The sequence below is a fragment of the Callithrix jacchus genome, chromosome 10 (genome assembly GCF_049354715.1).
Source record: "Callithrix jacchus isolate 240 chromosome 10, calJac240_pri, whole genome shotgun sequence".
NCBI lineage: Eukaryota > Metazoa > Chordata > Mammalia > Primates > Cebidae > Callithrix > Callithrix jacchus.
In genome coordinates this window covers 38557638-38573862 of record NC_133511.1, presented here as the reverse complement: position 1 = coordinate 38573862, position 16225 = coordinate 38557638, and the positions used below count along the sequence as shown (strand labels likewise).

General features: G+C 35.6%; 1 protein-coding gene across 1 annotated transcript in view; it reads right to left on the bottom strand.

Moving 5' to 3' along the window:
* The window catches only part of PGR (progesterone receptor), an 85160-nt gene that overhangs the window by 31038 nt on the left and 37897 nt on the right, over positions 1-16225 (bottom strand). Inside the window, exon 4 of the mRNA XM_002754644.5 lies at positions 1564-1869. Within this exon, the coding sequence (XP_002754690.4) occupies positions 1564-1869 (306 nt within the window). The remainder of the gene's footprint in view (positions 1-1563; positions 1870-16225) is intronic.

Sequence of the window (16225 nt, the reverse complement as noted above, 5' to 3'; positions counted from 1 at the left end):
GTCAAAAAACCCTGATAGATAACTAACTGTTTCCAGTTAAAAAGCTCACTTAGCTTTTCTCCAAAGTCAGTAAGTTATTTTCAATTACAGCTGGTTATTTTCTAACATTACCAGCTGATGCTAGAATCTTTTCAAACAATAAAGAACCTCCAAAATGCAAACAAAAGGAATACAAGTGATATGATAAAAATCATATCATGTTTTCCAAATAATAGAACAATGGAGAAACATTAAATACATGTTTAAACATTCATTTTTAAACAAAAAAAGGTTTATCAATGCTATTGGGTTATTTTTATTTATTAAAGCTCTATCAGATTTGATAACCACTATATGACAAATCTTAAACATTCAGAATGTTCAAAAAATATTATCTGTTTAAGGCCTTTCAGTGAGACTGAAGCCAGTAAGAATCTGGGCATTTTGATTTTTCTATAAAATTACTTCATTTTCACTAGAATACTGAATTCTATTAAATTTTCTCAATACATATTTTTTTAAAAGATTCAACAAACAAGTATCTATTTTTCTTTGTGTTTCATGTAATTGAATTTTCAGTTACAATTCATCTATTGTATTTCAAACCTTTCAGGTAGAATAATAACAGAATCATATTAAGGCAAATTGGGAAGAAATTCTTTTTCTAAAAATGCTATTGAATTTACTTGGGAACTAAAAGGACATAATATGTTTAATTCTTGATCAGATTAGAAAAATAATTCGGTCTATAGCAGTATAAGGATATTACTGATGTGAAGAGAATATAATTTTTTAAAAAGTTCTGTTTCTGATTATCAGAGTAACACCTTCACAAACAATTGCTACACATGTATTCTTCTGGCTCTGCAGTCCAAGATTTAACCAAATGAGAATTTCATCCTTGTTCTTCTTTCAAGTACTTGGCTCCTTCAGAGCTATGGTGAGGGAGCAAAAATAGCTGATAAGTAAAGTGACTGAAATTCTTCCGTGATGATATAATCCAAGTTCTCCCTGTTGCTGGGCTATACTCCCTTTGTCTGGGTATAAATTAGAGGAATAGTGACTAGAGGTTCTTTTCTCTGTGTGCTATTATTTTTAAAAGTAATTTCTGTTTAGGAATTTTGATTTCTTAATTGACTTTTGACGTCTTACTGTACTCTGAATACTATTTTGATGCGTTATATGAGTTTATAAATTCAGTTTCATTTTCAACCGAACGAGGTTAGTTGAATTAAGGTATAAAATGAATTGGGCATTTATTAAAAAATGGTCAGTTTGTCATTTCTGAGGTACTGTAATATCTGTGGTTGAACACATAAACCTGAACTATTTCTTATTAGCATAAGTTTCATGTATGCAATTTCTGACTCATCAATAAGACTCAGTGTGTTCACTATTTTTTGATATTTCTGTAACACATATTAGGGTCCTAGACAAATATTTTGAACTGCTGAAACAAATAGTATCACATGCTGTTTTATGTTGTAGTTAATTTACTGCACAGAATGTTTTATTTAACAATCTACTCGTACGACAAACACAGTACATTTTTTATTGCATGCTGTATATAAAAATGATTATTACCTGGCAGTGATTTAGACCACTTGACTACTGAAAGAAGTTGCCTCTCGCCTAGTTGATTAAGACTCGTCAGCAAAGAACTGGAGGTGTCAGGTTTTGTGTTGTCATGCCCTGCGTAGATCACATCTGGTTCAATGCTCAGTAACAGGTTGATCAGTGGTGGAATCAACTGTATGTCTTGACTTGGTGAAAAAGTGAATCTCTGGCTTAGGGCTTGGTTTTCATTTGGAATGCCCACTGGCTGTGGGAGAGCAACAGCATCTAGTGCTCTCATAACTCTGACTTTATTGAATTTTTTAAATTTTCGACCTACGTAGAAGAAAAAAAAAAAAAGAAAAAAAAGAAGTTCATGTAAATATGAACTCAATATCCCAGTATAGTATTATTTTTCCTAAGTCTTAGAATCATAGCATTATACATTTTAGCATCAATCTAATAAAATAGAATGTCTTATTCTTATTAAAATGTTAGATTCTAAAATTAAAAAAATAAATTAAAACATGTGACTCTCAGTTAAAAAAAGGTTAGGCCTCAGACTTGGATTAAATAATTAGTTACATGAACAATCGGGGTGGGTGGGGTGTGGGTAATTGCACCAGTATCCTGCAGGGGTTATGGAGCTTTGTAGGAGAAGATACAAATGAAAAGACAAAGAGTTTTTAGTAGAGACTAAGCTCAGGATTCGTCCATATACTGACACAACTACCTTCTAAAAAGCTAATGCTACAGACTACATTAATTGAAACTTAGTCTATACAGGTTGTTAAATCTTCTTCAGTGTTTTATTCTTTTAAGAATATGTTAAAAGATAAGCATTTATTTGCAAACCCTGCAAAATCTTTTATACAATTTCAATGGATTCACTGATTTCTTAAAGTCAATCCACCTCCACTTTTATGAGATAGATTTAAGACTGAAAATTAATAATCCTTTTTCTAAATTAATGAAAGAGAAAGTTTACACACTGGTCAGATCACATTTGTATTTTTGGATAATTTCTAGAGTTTCTACTTTGATGAATTCTGGTACGTTGGGGGAAAAAAGGATGGGGAGATGAGTAGAATCTGCTTTATGAGAAATGATTGAAGAAGAAAAAGATGATTATTTCAGAAAGAATTAAAGAAAGTCCTGGTGATATTCTGTCAGGCTGGATTTAGCCCCACCTGCTTTGTGCCAGGCAAGGGCTCCTTAGCAGTATGAATTACAGTGACTATTTAACTAAGGGAAGCCTGATTCCTGCAATTATCTAAGCAGAGGTTACAATCTGCTGGCTCTAGTATCTGATCATGCCCACAGAAATGTTTTGTTTGGCTCAGACAATGCTGACCAGAGATATGAGAACATCTGTGAATTACTTAGGTGACAAAATCTGTTAAAGTTTAGTTGCAATGGTTGCTTTTGGATGGGGCATAAATATTGCAGTTTGCCCAGTTCCTTCCAAAAACTGGTAGTAAGCCAATGGTCTCTTCAGTCTTGTCACTCGATCCACTTATTTACTTGGTCTCTGTACACATTTGTCTCTGTGATTTCTGAACACAGGGTATTGTCATAAAGAAAAAGTATTACACTTGTTCTATAAAGCCGCAAGGAATGGTCAGGGGCAGTGGCTCATGCCTGTAATTCCAGCACTTTGAGAGGCCAAGGCAGGCAGATCATCTGAGGTTAGAAGTTAGAAACCAACCTGGACAACATAGTAAAACCCTGTCTCTACTAAAAAATACAAAAATTCGCTGGCCATGGTGGCAGGCATCTGTAATCCCAGTTACTCAGGAGGCTGAGGCAGGAGAATCACTTGAACCTGGGAGGCAGAGGTGGCAGTGAGCCAAGATTGTGCCATTGCATTCCAGCCTGGGTGACAAGAACGAAATTCTGTCTCAAAAAATACCTTCAAGGAGTTGAGCTAGAACTTGAGAATTTATAGGAGATGGAAAAACAATTGCCATGGTTAATAAACAAAGGGGATTCAAAATTATTTGCAGAGATCAAACGAGTTTTCTGGGGAAAGCAATGAATCCCAATGGGAAGGGAGGGAACAATTATGGAGTGTTTACTGTATGCCAGGAATTGTGTGTGTGTGTGTGTGTGTGTGTCTAAGGGAAGGTAATGTTAAAACGAGGGCTAAAGAAAAACGTTTCCCTGTCCTTGACTATGATCTTGAATAAACGTACCACCTGTTTGTCATTTTTGTTTATTTTTCCAGTGTTTTTCAGCAATACAAATCTGCTAAATGAATGAAAGAAAACATTATTATGTCTTTTCCATCTCCCACTCTGAATAGCTTCCTTGTCTTTATTATCTATTGCTGTGCAGTTATGCACTATATAATACTGTTTCAGTCAGTGACCGACCACATATACAACAGTGTTTTCCTAAGATAATATTTTTTACTGTACTGTATCTTTAGATGTGTTTAGATATACAAATACGTACCATTGCATTACAGTTGGCTACAGAATTCAATAGAGTAATGTGCTGTACCAGTTTGTAGCCCAGGAGCAATGGGCTACACCATACAGCCCAGGCGTGTAGTAGGTTATACCATCTAAGTTTGTGTAAATGCACTCTATGATGTTCATTGATAAAATTGCCTACTTCATGACAGAATTCTCAAAAGGTTTCCCTCTGTTTGTTTCCTTCAGGTTACATACCTTCCTCCACCAGGTTTGCCGCCCCATAACAATAGGGGCTAGGTCCATTTTATTCGCCAGGAATAAAATTTGAATAGATTTGAAGCTTTATAAACTGCTAACTACACGGTGGACTCCCGATAAATATTTGCTAAGTTATTAAAGTAGTTGTTTTGACTTAACATAACTTAAAATAAGACTATCAGAAGAGAGTACTAAAACGGGAATGTGAACAGCAATATGATTTTTAAAAATTGATTTTTTTTTATATGGAATATTTGTTCAAAGAAGTTATTCCTAACCTTTATATATAAGAACCACTACTAAGTAATGCAAGTAACAAATAAATCTGTAGAATTTCATGTAATTTTCTTTTAGCATTTCCTGATTGAGAAAATAGACAGTGGCAAAAAGTACTCAGAATTCAGTGACAATTTACAATGACTCTGTATTATATTTTTGCATCTCTGAAAAATAATGACACCTGGTATTTTGGGTAATCTAAGCAGAGAGTAGGTGTGCGGGAGTCAATGGTCCTCCATTCCCTTGCCCACTGCATCAACATGAGAAGATGGTAGGCATGGGGGCCTTGTTTGCTGGAAGGAGGAAAGATTTGGGCTCAGATAGTGGGGGTGAACAAGCGAGGATAAGAAAGTGGATGGATAAGGTGGCTGAATAGTTGTCTCCTATTCAAGCTGATGGATGAGGTTTTGAGGGATGGAATCAGAAGCAGATGTAATGATATGGGGGAGGTTTAGCGGAAAATAGCTCCATTTGGAGAATATTTTCTTTGTGGCCAATCTACAGTATGGCTACCCCTGTGCTCTGCCTTTCCTCATGTTACAATGCATGAATTGTATCTGTTCCTGACATTTTGGTATCAAATGTTACTCCTTCTCACCCATTTAGGGACTTTTCTCTGAAATTATTTGCTCTCTTGTCTGTATCCTCTAGTAGTCCCTCTCAAGCATAATCTATTCCGTGGAGAAATATCACTCTCTCCATTTCCTCTCCTCCAATTCTCCCTTGAACCTTCTCCATTCAGGTTATTCCTCTTCTGATTCCAACCAAATTATTCTTGGCAAGGACTTCAAAGATTTACAAATGTCAAAAAACAAGTTTTCAGTCCTGGTCTCAACCCAGGTAAGCACATGACACATTGATCTCTTCCTTCTTCTTGTAACACTCACTCATTTGGCTTCCACATCTTTCATTCTTGTAGTTACTCTTTCAGTCTTTCTGGCTAGCTCTTTTTCATCTTCTCAACTTCTAAATCTTTGAGTACCCAGAGCTCAGTGTTCAGACTTCTCTTAGACATCTATGATCTCTTTCTAGGTGTCTGCATCTAGTCCTGTGTCCCTAATGTCATCTAGACACGAATGATTCCAAAATGTATAGTCCTAGTCCCAGCTTTTCTCCAAAACTCTAAACTCAACTATCCAACTCTCTTCTCAGCATCTCCACTTGTATTTCTAACAGACCCCTCAAATTTAATATGTTTAGAGCAGAGTTTTGATACACTGGCCCAAAACCTACATCTTCTAGGTTTCCAACTTCATTTACATACCTGCTCTGGCCCCAAAGTCTAGAGTCATTATTGATACCTCAATTATTCTCCCACCTCATATCTAATACATCAGCAGATCCTGGTGGATGACCATGAAAATATAACCCAAATCCAAATCCCTGTTTCCATGGCTTCCACCATAATTTAAGTTCCCACAATCACAGTTGGATTATTGTAACATATGCTGGCTGGTTTCCCAGCTTTCACTTTTTGTAGCCCATTTTCTATACAACTTTAAACAGTAAAATCAGACTATGTCACTCCTTGCCTACTATTTTCAGTGACTCCTGATTCTACTTAAAATGAAGTTAAAATTCCTATGAAGCTCTACAAGGCCCAACTTCCCCTTGCATAGATAGCCTCTCTTCTCTTCTCCTTCATGCTCCACCCATATTGACACCAACTTGCCCTTAAAGTGTATTTCTGCCTTGTGGTCTGACACTGACTGTTTTCTCTGCCTAAAATGATTTTTTCCTTGGATATTTGCATGGCTTGCTTTCTCACCTCCTTTATATTTCTGCATATCACCTTATCAGACAGCTTGTTCTTGTCTATCCTCTACATAGGTATTTATAACATATATATCCAGATTATACAAAGAATTTCAATAAATCAGAAAAGGAGTGAACAGATATTTCAAAGATAAAGAAAAATACAGACAATAAAATATAACGATATGATTGACCTCACTAGTAACCAGAGAAATGCAAAGTAGGACCACAGTGAGACAACATCTACCTAAAATGCCAAGAACACAGAATACAGAAACACACAAAATAATACAGAGCTGCCATAGAGTGTATACTACTACTTTAAAAACAATCTAGCATTATCTAGTAAAGCAAAACATGATCATGTATTACAATCTGCAGTTTCATGCCCAGGATTGCAGTTTACCTACAGAAACTCTCAAACATGAACCACCAGAAGACATGTGCAATAATGTTCACAATTACACTGTAGGTAAAATATAGAAAATGTCAAGTGGAAGCAGATGTCAATACATGAAAATGGATAAATTGTACATCCTCATAGAATGAAATAATGCAGTGTAGAAAAAAAGCCCCAGAATATTACACATCAGAATTAAAAACACACAAATACAATCTTGGGCAGTAACATCAAATTGCATAAATACACATACCATTTCTAAGAAAAAAAGACCTCAAAACTAAAAAATATATTAATGTGGAACACATAGATATTTAAAGAACCTATATAATAATATTAAAAATAATGAATTCCAAATTAAAGATATAGAGGTTTTCTGGAGAAAGGGACAGAGGAATGTGATCAGGAAGAAATACATAATCAATTTCAAGATATTGATAATATATACATTTTCCAGCTGAGTACACATGTGGATATTAATTATATTGTTTCTATATGTCATTTGCTTTATATGCATTTTTTGTGTGAATAAAATACTTTATATTAAAAAGTATGGCTTATTCTCAGGATACAAAATCAGTGTGCAAAAATCACAAGCATTCCTATAAACCAATAATACACAAAGAGCCAAATCATGAGTGAACTCCTGTTCACAATTGCTACAAAGAGAATAATACCTAGGAATACAAGGGATGTAAAAAACCTCTTCAAGGAAAACTACAATCCACTGTTCAAGGATATAAGAGAGGACACAAACAAATGGAAAAACATTCCATGCTCATGGATAGGAAGAATCAAGATTGTCAAAATGGCCGTACTGCCCAAAGGAATTTATAGATTCAATGCTATCCCCATTAAACTACCATTGACTTTCTTCACAGAATTAGACAAAATGACTTTAAATTGCATATGGAACTGAAAAACAGCCTGTATATCCAAAACAATCCTAAGTAAATAGAACAAAGCTGGAGGCATCACACTACCTGACTTCAAACTGCATTACAAGCCTACATTAACCAAAACAGCATAGTACTGGTACCAAAACAGATATTTAGACCAATGGAATATAACAGAGGCCTCAGAAATAACACCATACATCTACAACCAACTGATCTTTGACAAACCTGATGCAAACAAGCAATAGGGAAAGGACTCCCTATTTAATAAATGGTGTTGGGAAAACTGGCTAGTCATATGCAGAAAACTGAAACTGGACCCCTTCCTTACACCTTATACAAAAATTAAGATGAATTAAAAACCTAAGTATAAGACCTAAAACCATAAAAACCCTAGAAGAAAACCTAGGCCATACCATTTAGTACCTAGGCATGGACAAAGACTTCATAACTAAAACACCAGAAGCAATGGTTAAAAAAAAGCCAAAACTGACAAATCAGATCTAATTAAAAAGCTTTTTCACAGCACAAGAAACTATCATCAGAGTGAAAAGGCAAACTACAGAATGGGAGAAAATTTTTGCAATCTATCCATCTGACAAAGGGCTAATATTCAGAATGTACAAGAAACTTAAATTTGCAAGAAATAAATAACCCCATCAAAAAGTAGGTAAAGGATATGAACAGACACTTCTTAAAAGAAGACATTTATGTGGCCAACACACATGTGAAAAAAAGTTCATTACCACTAGCTGTTAGGCAAATGCAAAACCACAATCAGATATCATCTCACACCAGTTAGAATCCTGATCATTAAAAACTCAAGAAACAACAGTTCCTATAGAGAATGTGAAAATAGGAACACTTTTACACTGTCGGTGGGAGTGTAAATTAGTTCAACCAGTGTGGAAGACAGTGTGGCAATTCTACAACCAGAAATACCATTAGACCCAGCAATCCCATTACTGGGTATATACCCAAAGGATTATAAATCATTCTACTATAAAGATACATGCAAATGTATGTGTATTGTAGCACTATTAACAATAGCAAAGACTCGGAACCAACCCAAAAGCCCATCAATGATAGACTGGATAATGTTTTACATATACGCCATGGAATACTGTGCCACCATAAAAAAAGATGAGTTAATGTCCTTTGCAGGGACATGGATGAAGCTGGAAAACGTCATTCTCAGCAAACTGACACAGGAACAGAAAACCAAACACTGCATGTTCTCTCTCATAAGTGGGAGTTGAACAATGAGAACATGTGGACACAGGGAAGGGAACAACATATGCTGGGGTCTGTTGGTGGGTGGGGGGCTATGGGAGGTACAGCATTAGGAGAAATACCTAATGTAGATGACAGGTGGATGGGTGCAGCAAACCACCATGGCACATGTATGCCTATGTAACAAAGCTTCAGGTTCTGCACATGTACTCCAAAACTTAAAGTATAATAAAAAAAAGTGTGGCTTATTTAAATAGCATGTGTTGAAAAGACAAGATGAATAGTTTAGGAAACAGTATTGCACAATTATTGTTATGTATATGTAACTGAATCTGAATGGATGATGATATGAGAAGGAATTTATATTAAAACTGATATGAAAAGTTCTTGAGAGGGAAGAGATTTAGTAAAAGTGAAAGCTTAAATATAACCTAAAAATAAAAAAATTTGAAATATCGCAGCAAAAACCCTATAGAGAATGGGAGCAGGGACAAGAAAAGCTTCTAAACTTCTTGAGCGTGTTTTAATAAAATAATTTGGTAAAATGAGGCAGGCATAATTATTATTTAATTCTGAAATAAAAGAGAAATGCAGATTTTTGTATTTTCAACTAATTTTTCTATATCTTTACTATTTTTTAAACTGCAAATAAATTTTTTTGTTTAACCCAATTTGACTTTTGACTTTGACAGAAGTTTTGGTCTATTAACATTGCAGAATGATGAGTACATAAGGTTTTATTTCTTTCAACACATTTCATGGTCAGTATATTTATACTTCCTCATAATTACCTCATTTCCATTTTCTTTCTTTGCCAGCCTGCTCAAGTTTCCCTTTATTTTCTTTTCTCTATTTAACTATATATATTAATTTGAAAGTTCTACTTTGCTTTTTCAATTTGCTACTGTTTGCATTCCCATCGTTAAGACTCTCTGTACTCCTCTTCTGTTGTATCAAAAGAATCTCTGTGGTTCAAGTAAATTGATAGTAACAGTATCTGCACAAAATTATGGACAGATGTCTGGAGGCATGCTCCTACTTCAGAGTAACGAGATGATGGCCACTGCGCAGTGCTGAGATCAGTCCACTGGCACTATACTTTAACAATCCTTTATAGCACTGAAGAGTTGCCTTCTGTTTTTCAGGATTCACCTCCAATTTCCATATAAAAACAAAGTGTGCCTTTGTATATATATTTCAAAGAAAACAAAGATGCTAGAGAACAGGAAATATAAAGTGAAATCAGGTATTTAAAAAAAAAACTAGAAATGTTTTTTTAAAAGTATATGTCTCCATCATTCAAGTAAAGTGCAATGGAGGAGATATTTGAACCCCTCAATTCTAACTTTTCACTGAGTCTAGAACATAGATACTTGTAGATACTACTGAAAAGTTCTATTTGGAACCATAAAAGATGTCCCATAGAAACCTAGAAAATGTTAAGCAAAGAAATGAGAATGAAAACTCTGAGGACTATCCCCAGCTAGCATGTGTGGAATGGTGTTTAGGGTAAACAACCAGACTGATGAGAAAGACACCAGTTGGCTGTAGGGTTCCCATGCAGGGAACTCGGGGAGCAATGTGAGAGGTGCTGTCTCTGGGAGATGCTGACTCAAAGGCTAGGATTGGGGTGGAAAATGTGTTGCCCATAAGAGGAAGATTATGAGAGGTCTAGAGAGGTAAGTGGTAGCTGTCACCCGCAGTAGATCATGCCTTAAAGAGGAAAAATGATTTCTGTTCATAGAGTATTAAAGGCACAGAGCAGGACTCTATACTTCAAGAAAAGGTACTATGTCCTAAATTCAAGAATTTTGCAATTCTTCAGAAGACTTGTAGCCTTCTTGTTTGTCAAGTGTAGGAGAAGAGAACAAAAAACAATAAAAATCTTTACTACACAACCCATACTCTCTAGCCCAGCAAGTTATTCTCTTTGTCAAGAGAAGTGGTTGAATCTAGGTGGAGGAGGAGGTAAGAGGAGGAGAGAAACTGGCTTTCTAATACAACCTTTTAAAATGTGAAGATAAGGCTCTATACCAAAAAAGAAAACAGAAAAAAAAAAAAAAAAACCTAATAAAACCTGTAACTGTGGATTTAAAAAAATTTTCCACAAAGAGAAAGCTACTTATTTTTGAAAGAGCTAATGACCTTATACTAGTTTAGCATTTTTACAACTGCAAAATATAAAACTGTATTCATTTCAGAATATTTTTGTGAGTCATTAAACAAAAATGTTTTCTAGAGGAAAGAAGATGGAAGCAGAACACCTAAATTAGAAGATATATTACCGTCTTTAAGGGTGTAACTATCTTCCCACTCAGTGCTGTACAGCAGTGAACTAAAGCAAAAGTTCACTGTGACCTGTTGAAGGTAGGGAAGTGATTCATTAAAAACAAGAATCATATGCAATGAAGAAATCAAATAACTCAAACATAATTTTTATAATAAAAACATAGCCCCCAAAGCAGATAAGAACAAACTGCTCCTAACAAAATCTATGTCATGACATGTCAAAACATATTTATGACCTCTATTATCTTACTGTAAGATTTTATTAAATCTTTTAAAAGCATTCTAATACTCTCTCATGTTTTATCTTTTGTTATTAAAATGGTCTCTATGTCAGAAATGAGAATTCTCAACCATAACAGCATAGTTTTGGTATAAAAAGAGACCAATGGAATAGAATAGAGAACCCAGAAATAAATCCATGCATTAACAGTCAATTCATTTTTGGAAAAGGTGCCATGAACATACACTGGGTAAAGGGCAATCTCTTCAATAAATGGTGCTGGGAAAACTGACTACCTATATGCAGAAAACAAAACTAGATCACTATCAACCACATACAAAAATAAAATCAAATGGAATAAAGACTTAAGTGAAAGACCTGAAACTACAAACATACTACAAGAAAAGTTTGGGAAACTGCTTCAAGACATTGGTCTGGGCAGATACTTTTGTAGTAAGACCTCAAGGCATAAGCAATCAAGGCAAAAATTGACAAATGGAATTTCATCAAGCTAAAAAGCTTCTGCACAGCAAAGGATACAATCAACAAAGTGAAGAGACAATCTAAAGAATGAGAGAAAATATTTTTAAACTATTCATTTAGCAAGGAATTAATAATCAGACTATGTAAGGAACCCAACTCAATATAAAAAACTGGTAATCCCATTTGAAAATGGATAAAATGTCTGAACAGAAATTTCTCAAAATTTCTGTTTTTGCCAACAGATAGATGAAATGCCAAGAGACAGAAGAAAATATGCTCAATATCACTGATCATTGGAGAACTGCAAATCAAACCCACAATAAGATATCATCTCACCCCAATTAAAATGACTGTTACTAAAAAGACAAATGCTGGTGAGGATATGGAGAAAGAGGAATGTTCATACACTGTTGGTAGTAATCTAAATTAGTATTGCAACTATGGAAAAAGAACGGAGTTTCCTAAAACTTAAAACAGAACTGCCAAAAGGAAGAAAATTGGTATATTGAAGAAATATCTGCATTCACATGTTGATCACAGCACTATTCATAATAGTCATTTACCCTCCTATGAGGAGATCTTGGTGCACAGGGGCCCTCTCTATTCCATGCCAAAGCAGATCTCTAGCCATCTGGAGCACCCGTTCTCCTAGTACAGGAGCTTAGGATGCACCCCATGCAGAGAAGTTGGAGATTAGACAGTTTCCCAGCTTCTTGTCTATGTACAACCCAGGTGCTTGGTGGCCACCCACTGTATTCTTTCTCAACACTGGTGTTTGTACCTGCATCAGGTCACCAGCAGGTAGACCTGCTTGGTCCAAACCTGCTCTTTGTGGCTCCCATCTCCCTGGGCTGACCAGGGAGTTAAGACTACTGTGCATCCTATGAATCAGCCCATTGCCTGAGGCAATGGAGAGCTTCCACTAGTAAACAAGGATCAAGTATATATCTAGCCATGTTGGTCACAGCCAGCTCTTACCTATAAGTGCCACCTATGGGCTTGTGGGATGACCCGCAGAGCCCAATATACAACTTGCTGAAAGAAGTATATAGGGCTGTAGAATCAAAGTGAAAAGACCCTACCCAACATTCTTTAGAGGCATAACCCCTAGAAAGGGGGAAAAAAGGAAACAAAAAATAATAATTATTTTTGAAAAGTAAAAGAAAAACTCCTACCCATATGAAAATAATTACAAAAATCTGAAGTGCCTGTGTCTCCAGATGAGAAGAAACCAGTGCAAGAATTCTGGCACAATGAAAAATCTGATTGTAGTGACATCACCAAAGGATTACACTAGCTCTCCAGCAGTGGTCCCTAACCAAGATGGACACTCAGAAATGACAGATAAATAATTCAAAGCATGAATTGCAAGGAAGCTCAATGTAATCCAAGACAAGGTTGAAAATCAACAGAAAAAAACTTATAACGCAATCTAGGAAAATAAGGAAGGAACATCTTTAAAAAATCATTAATAGCTTCTGGAATTGAAAACCTCATTTAAGGAATTTCAAAATATATTTGAAAGCTTTATTAGTAGACTGGACCAAGTAGAATAAAAAATTTTAAAGCCTGAAGGCTGACCTTGTGAACTAATCCAATTTAATAAAAATAAGAAATAATTATTTTAAATGAGCTGTTTTTGAGAAATATAAGATTATATAAAGTGTTGTTGGCATTCCTGAGACAATAGGAGAAAAAGCAAACAAACTGGAAAATATATTTGAGGGAATAATTCAAGAAAACTTTCCTATTCTTGCTAGAGATCTAGAAATCCAGAGAACATCTGTGAGATACCATAAAAATGAATATTATCAAGCTATAAATCTTAAAGGCAGCTAGAGAAGAGTGAGGATCACAACAAAGAGAATCCCATCAGGATAAAAGCATACTTCTCAGAAGAAAGGTTAAAAGCTAGGAGAGATTAGGGACCTATTTTCAGCATTCTTAAAAGAAATTTCAAGAATTTCATATCCTGCCAAACTGTGCTTCATAAGTAAAGGAAAAATAAAATATTTTCCAGGCAATCAAATGCTAAAGGAATTTGTTACCACTAGACCAGCCTTATACGAGATACCTATAAGGGAGTTTTAAACAAAGAAACAAAAGAACCATAACTGCTTCATCATAGACACACTTAAGCACATAGCCTGCATATCCTACAAAGCAAGAACACAACAGAAACAATGAAGCAGACAGCTAACAACTAAACAAGGGATCAAAACCTCACATATCAAAATTAACCTTGAATGTAAATGGTCTAAATGCCTGATAAGGTTTGATTCTCTGCCCAACCAAATCTCCTGTTGAATTATAATTCTTAATGTTTGGGGAGGGAGGTGATTAAATCATGGGGGCAGATTTCCCCTTGCTGCTGTTGTGATAATGAGTGAGTTCTCAGGAGATCTGATGGTTTAAAAGTGTGTGGCCCTTCCCCTCTCACTCCCTCCCTCTTGTCTGCTGTGCCCTGGTGAGACGTGCTTCTTTCCCATTTGCCTTCCACCGTAATTTAAGTTTCCTGAGGCCTCCTACCTATGTTTTCTGTTAAGCCTGAAGAACTGAGTCAATTAAATGTCTTTTCTTCATAAATTACCTAGTCTCAGGTAGTTCTTTGTAACAGTACGAGAACAAACTAATACAGAAAATTGGTACTGAGAGAGTGGAGCACTGTAAGAAAGATATCTGAAAATGTGGCAGTGACTTTGGCATTGAGTAATGGACTCAATTTCCAAGATTTGGAAATGTTTGGAACTTCCTAGAGATGTGGTAAATGGTTGTGACCAAAATGCTGATAGTGATATGGACAATGAAGTCCAGGCTGAGTTGGTCTCAGGTGGAGTGAAAAACTTACTGGGAACTGGAATAATGGTCACTCTTTCTATCCTTTAGCAAAAACACTGGTGGCATTTTGAACCTGTCCTAGAGATCTCTGGAATTTTGAATGTGAGAGAGATATTTGGGTTATTTGGTGGAAGAAATTTCTAAGCAGTAAAACATTCAAGATGTATGTGACCTGGCTGTTTCTAAACAGGTATGCTCATATTCATGAAAAAGAGATTATCTGAACATGAAACTTACATTTAAAAGTGAAGCAGAGGAAAAAAAATATTGTAATATTTGCAGCCTGGCCATGTGGTAGAAAAGAAAAAACATATCCTGGGAAGAAATTTGAGCCTGCTGCAGAAATTTGCATAAAGAGGAGTCTAAGGTTAACAGTGAAGACAATGGAGAAAATGTCTCCAGGGCATTTCAGAGATCTTCACAGCAGCCCCTCCCACCACATTTCACCGTATACAAAAATTACCTCAAGATGGATTAAAGATTTAAATATAGCACCTTAAACCATAGGAAACCTAAAAGAAAATCTAAGAAATGTAATTCTGGACATCAGCCTTGGGGAATAATTTATGACTAAGTCCTCAAAAGCAATTGCAACAAAAACGAAAATTGACAAGTGAGACCTAATTCCACAAAAGAGTTTCTCCACAGCAAAATAAATTATCAATGGTGTAAACAGACAACGTACAAAATAGGAGAACATAGTCACAAACTATGCATCCAACAAATGTCAAATATCCAGAATCTATAAGGAATTTAAACAGTTGAACAAACAAAAAAACAGTATCACCAAAAAAAAAATAGTCAAAATACTTGAATAGAAACTTCTCAAAAGGAGACACATAAACAGCCAACAAACATTTAAAACTGTTCCACATCACTAATCATTAGAGATATGCAAATCAAAATCACAATGACATACCATCTTACACCAGTCAGAACGAATATTATTAAAAACTCATGCAAGGCGTGGTGTCTCACACCTGTAATTTCAGTATTTTGAGAGACTGAGGTGGGAAAAATCACTTGAGCCCATAAGTTTGAGACCCGACTGGGCAACCTAGTAAGACTTCATCTCTACAAAAAAAAATAAATAAAAAGTTTGCCAGGTATGGTGGTGCATGCCCATAGTCTCAGCTACTCAGGATGCTGAAGTAGGAAGATCACTTGAGCCCAGCAGATTGAGACTGCAGTGAACCATAATGTTCCACTGCACTCCAGCCTCGGTGACAGAGTGAGAGTCCAAGTCAAAAAAGAAAACCCAAAAAAACCCTAATAACCTAAGAGATGCTGATGAGGCTGTGGAGAAAACATATCCTGGGAAGAAATTTGAGCCTGCTGTTGGTGGGAATGTAAATTAGTTCATCCACTGTAGCAGTCAGTTTGAATACTTCTCAAAGAACTTAGAACTATCGTTAGACCCAGCAATCCCATTATTAGGTATTTATCCAAAAGGAAACAAATTGTTTTTCCAAAAAGACACATGCACTTACATGTTCATCACAGCACTACTCACAATAGCAAGGACGTGGGATTAACCTAGGTGCCCATTAATAGTGGATTGAAGAAAGAAAATGTGGTATATATACATCATGGAATATTATGCAGCCATGAAAAGAACAAA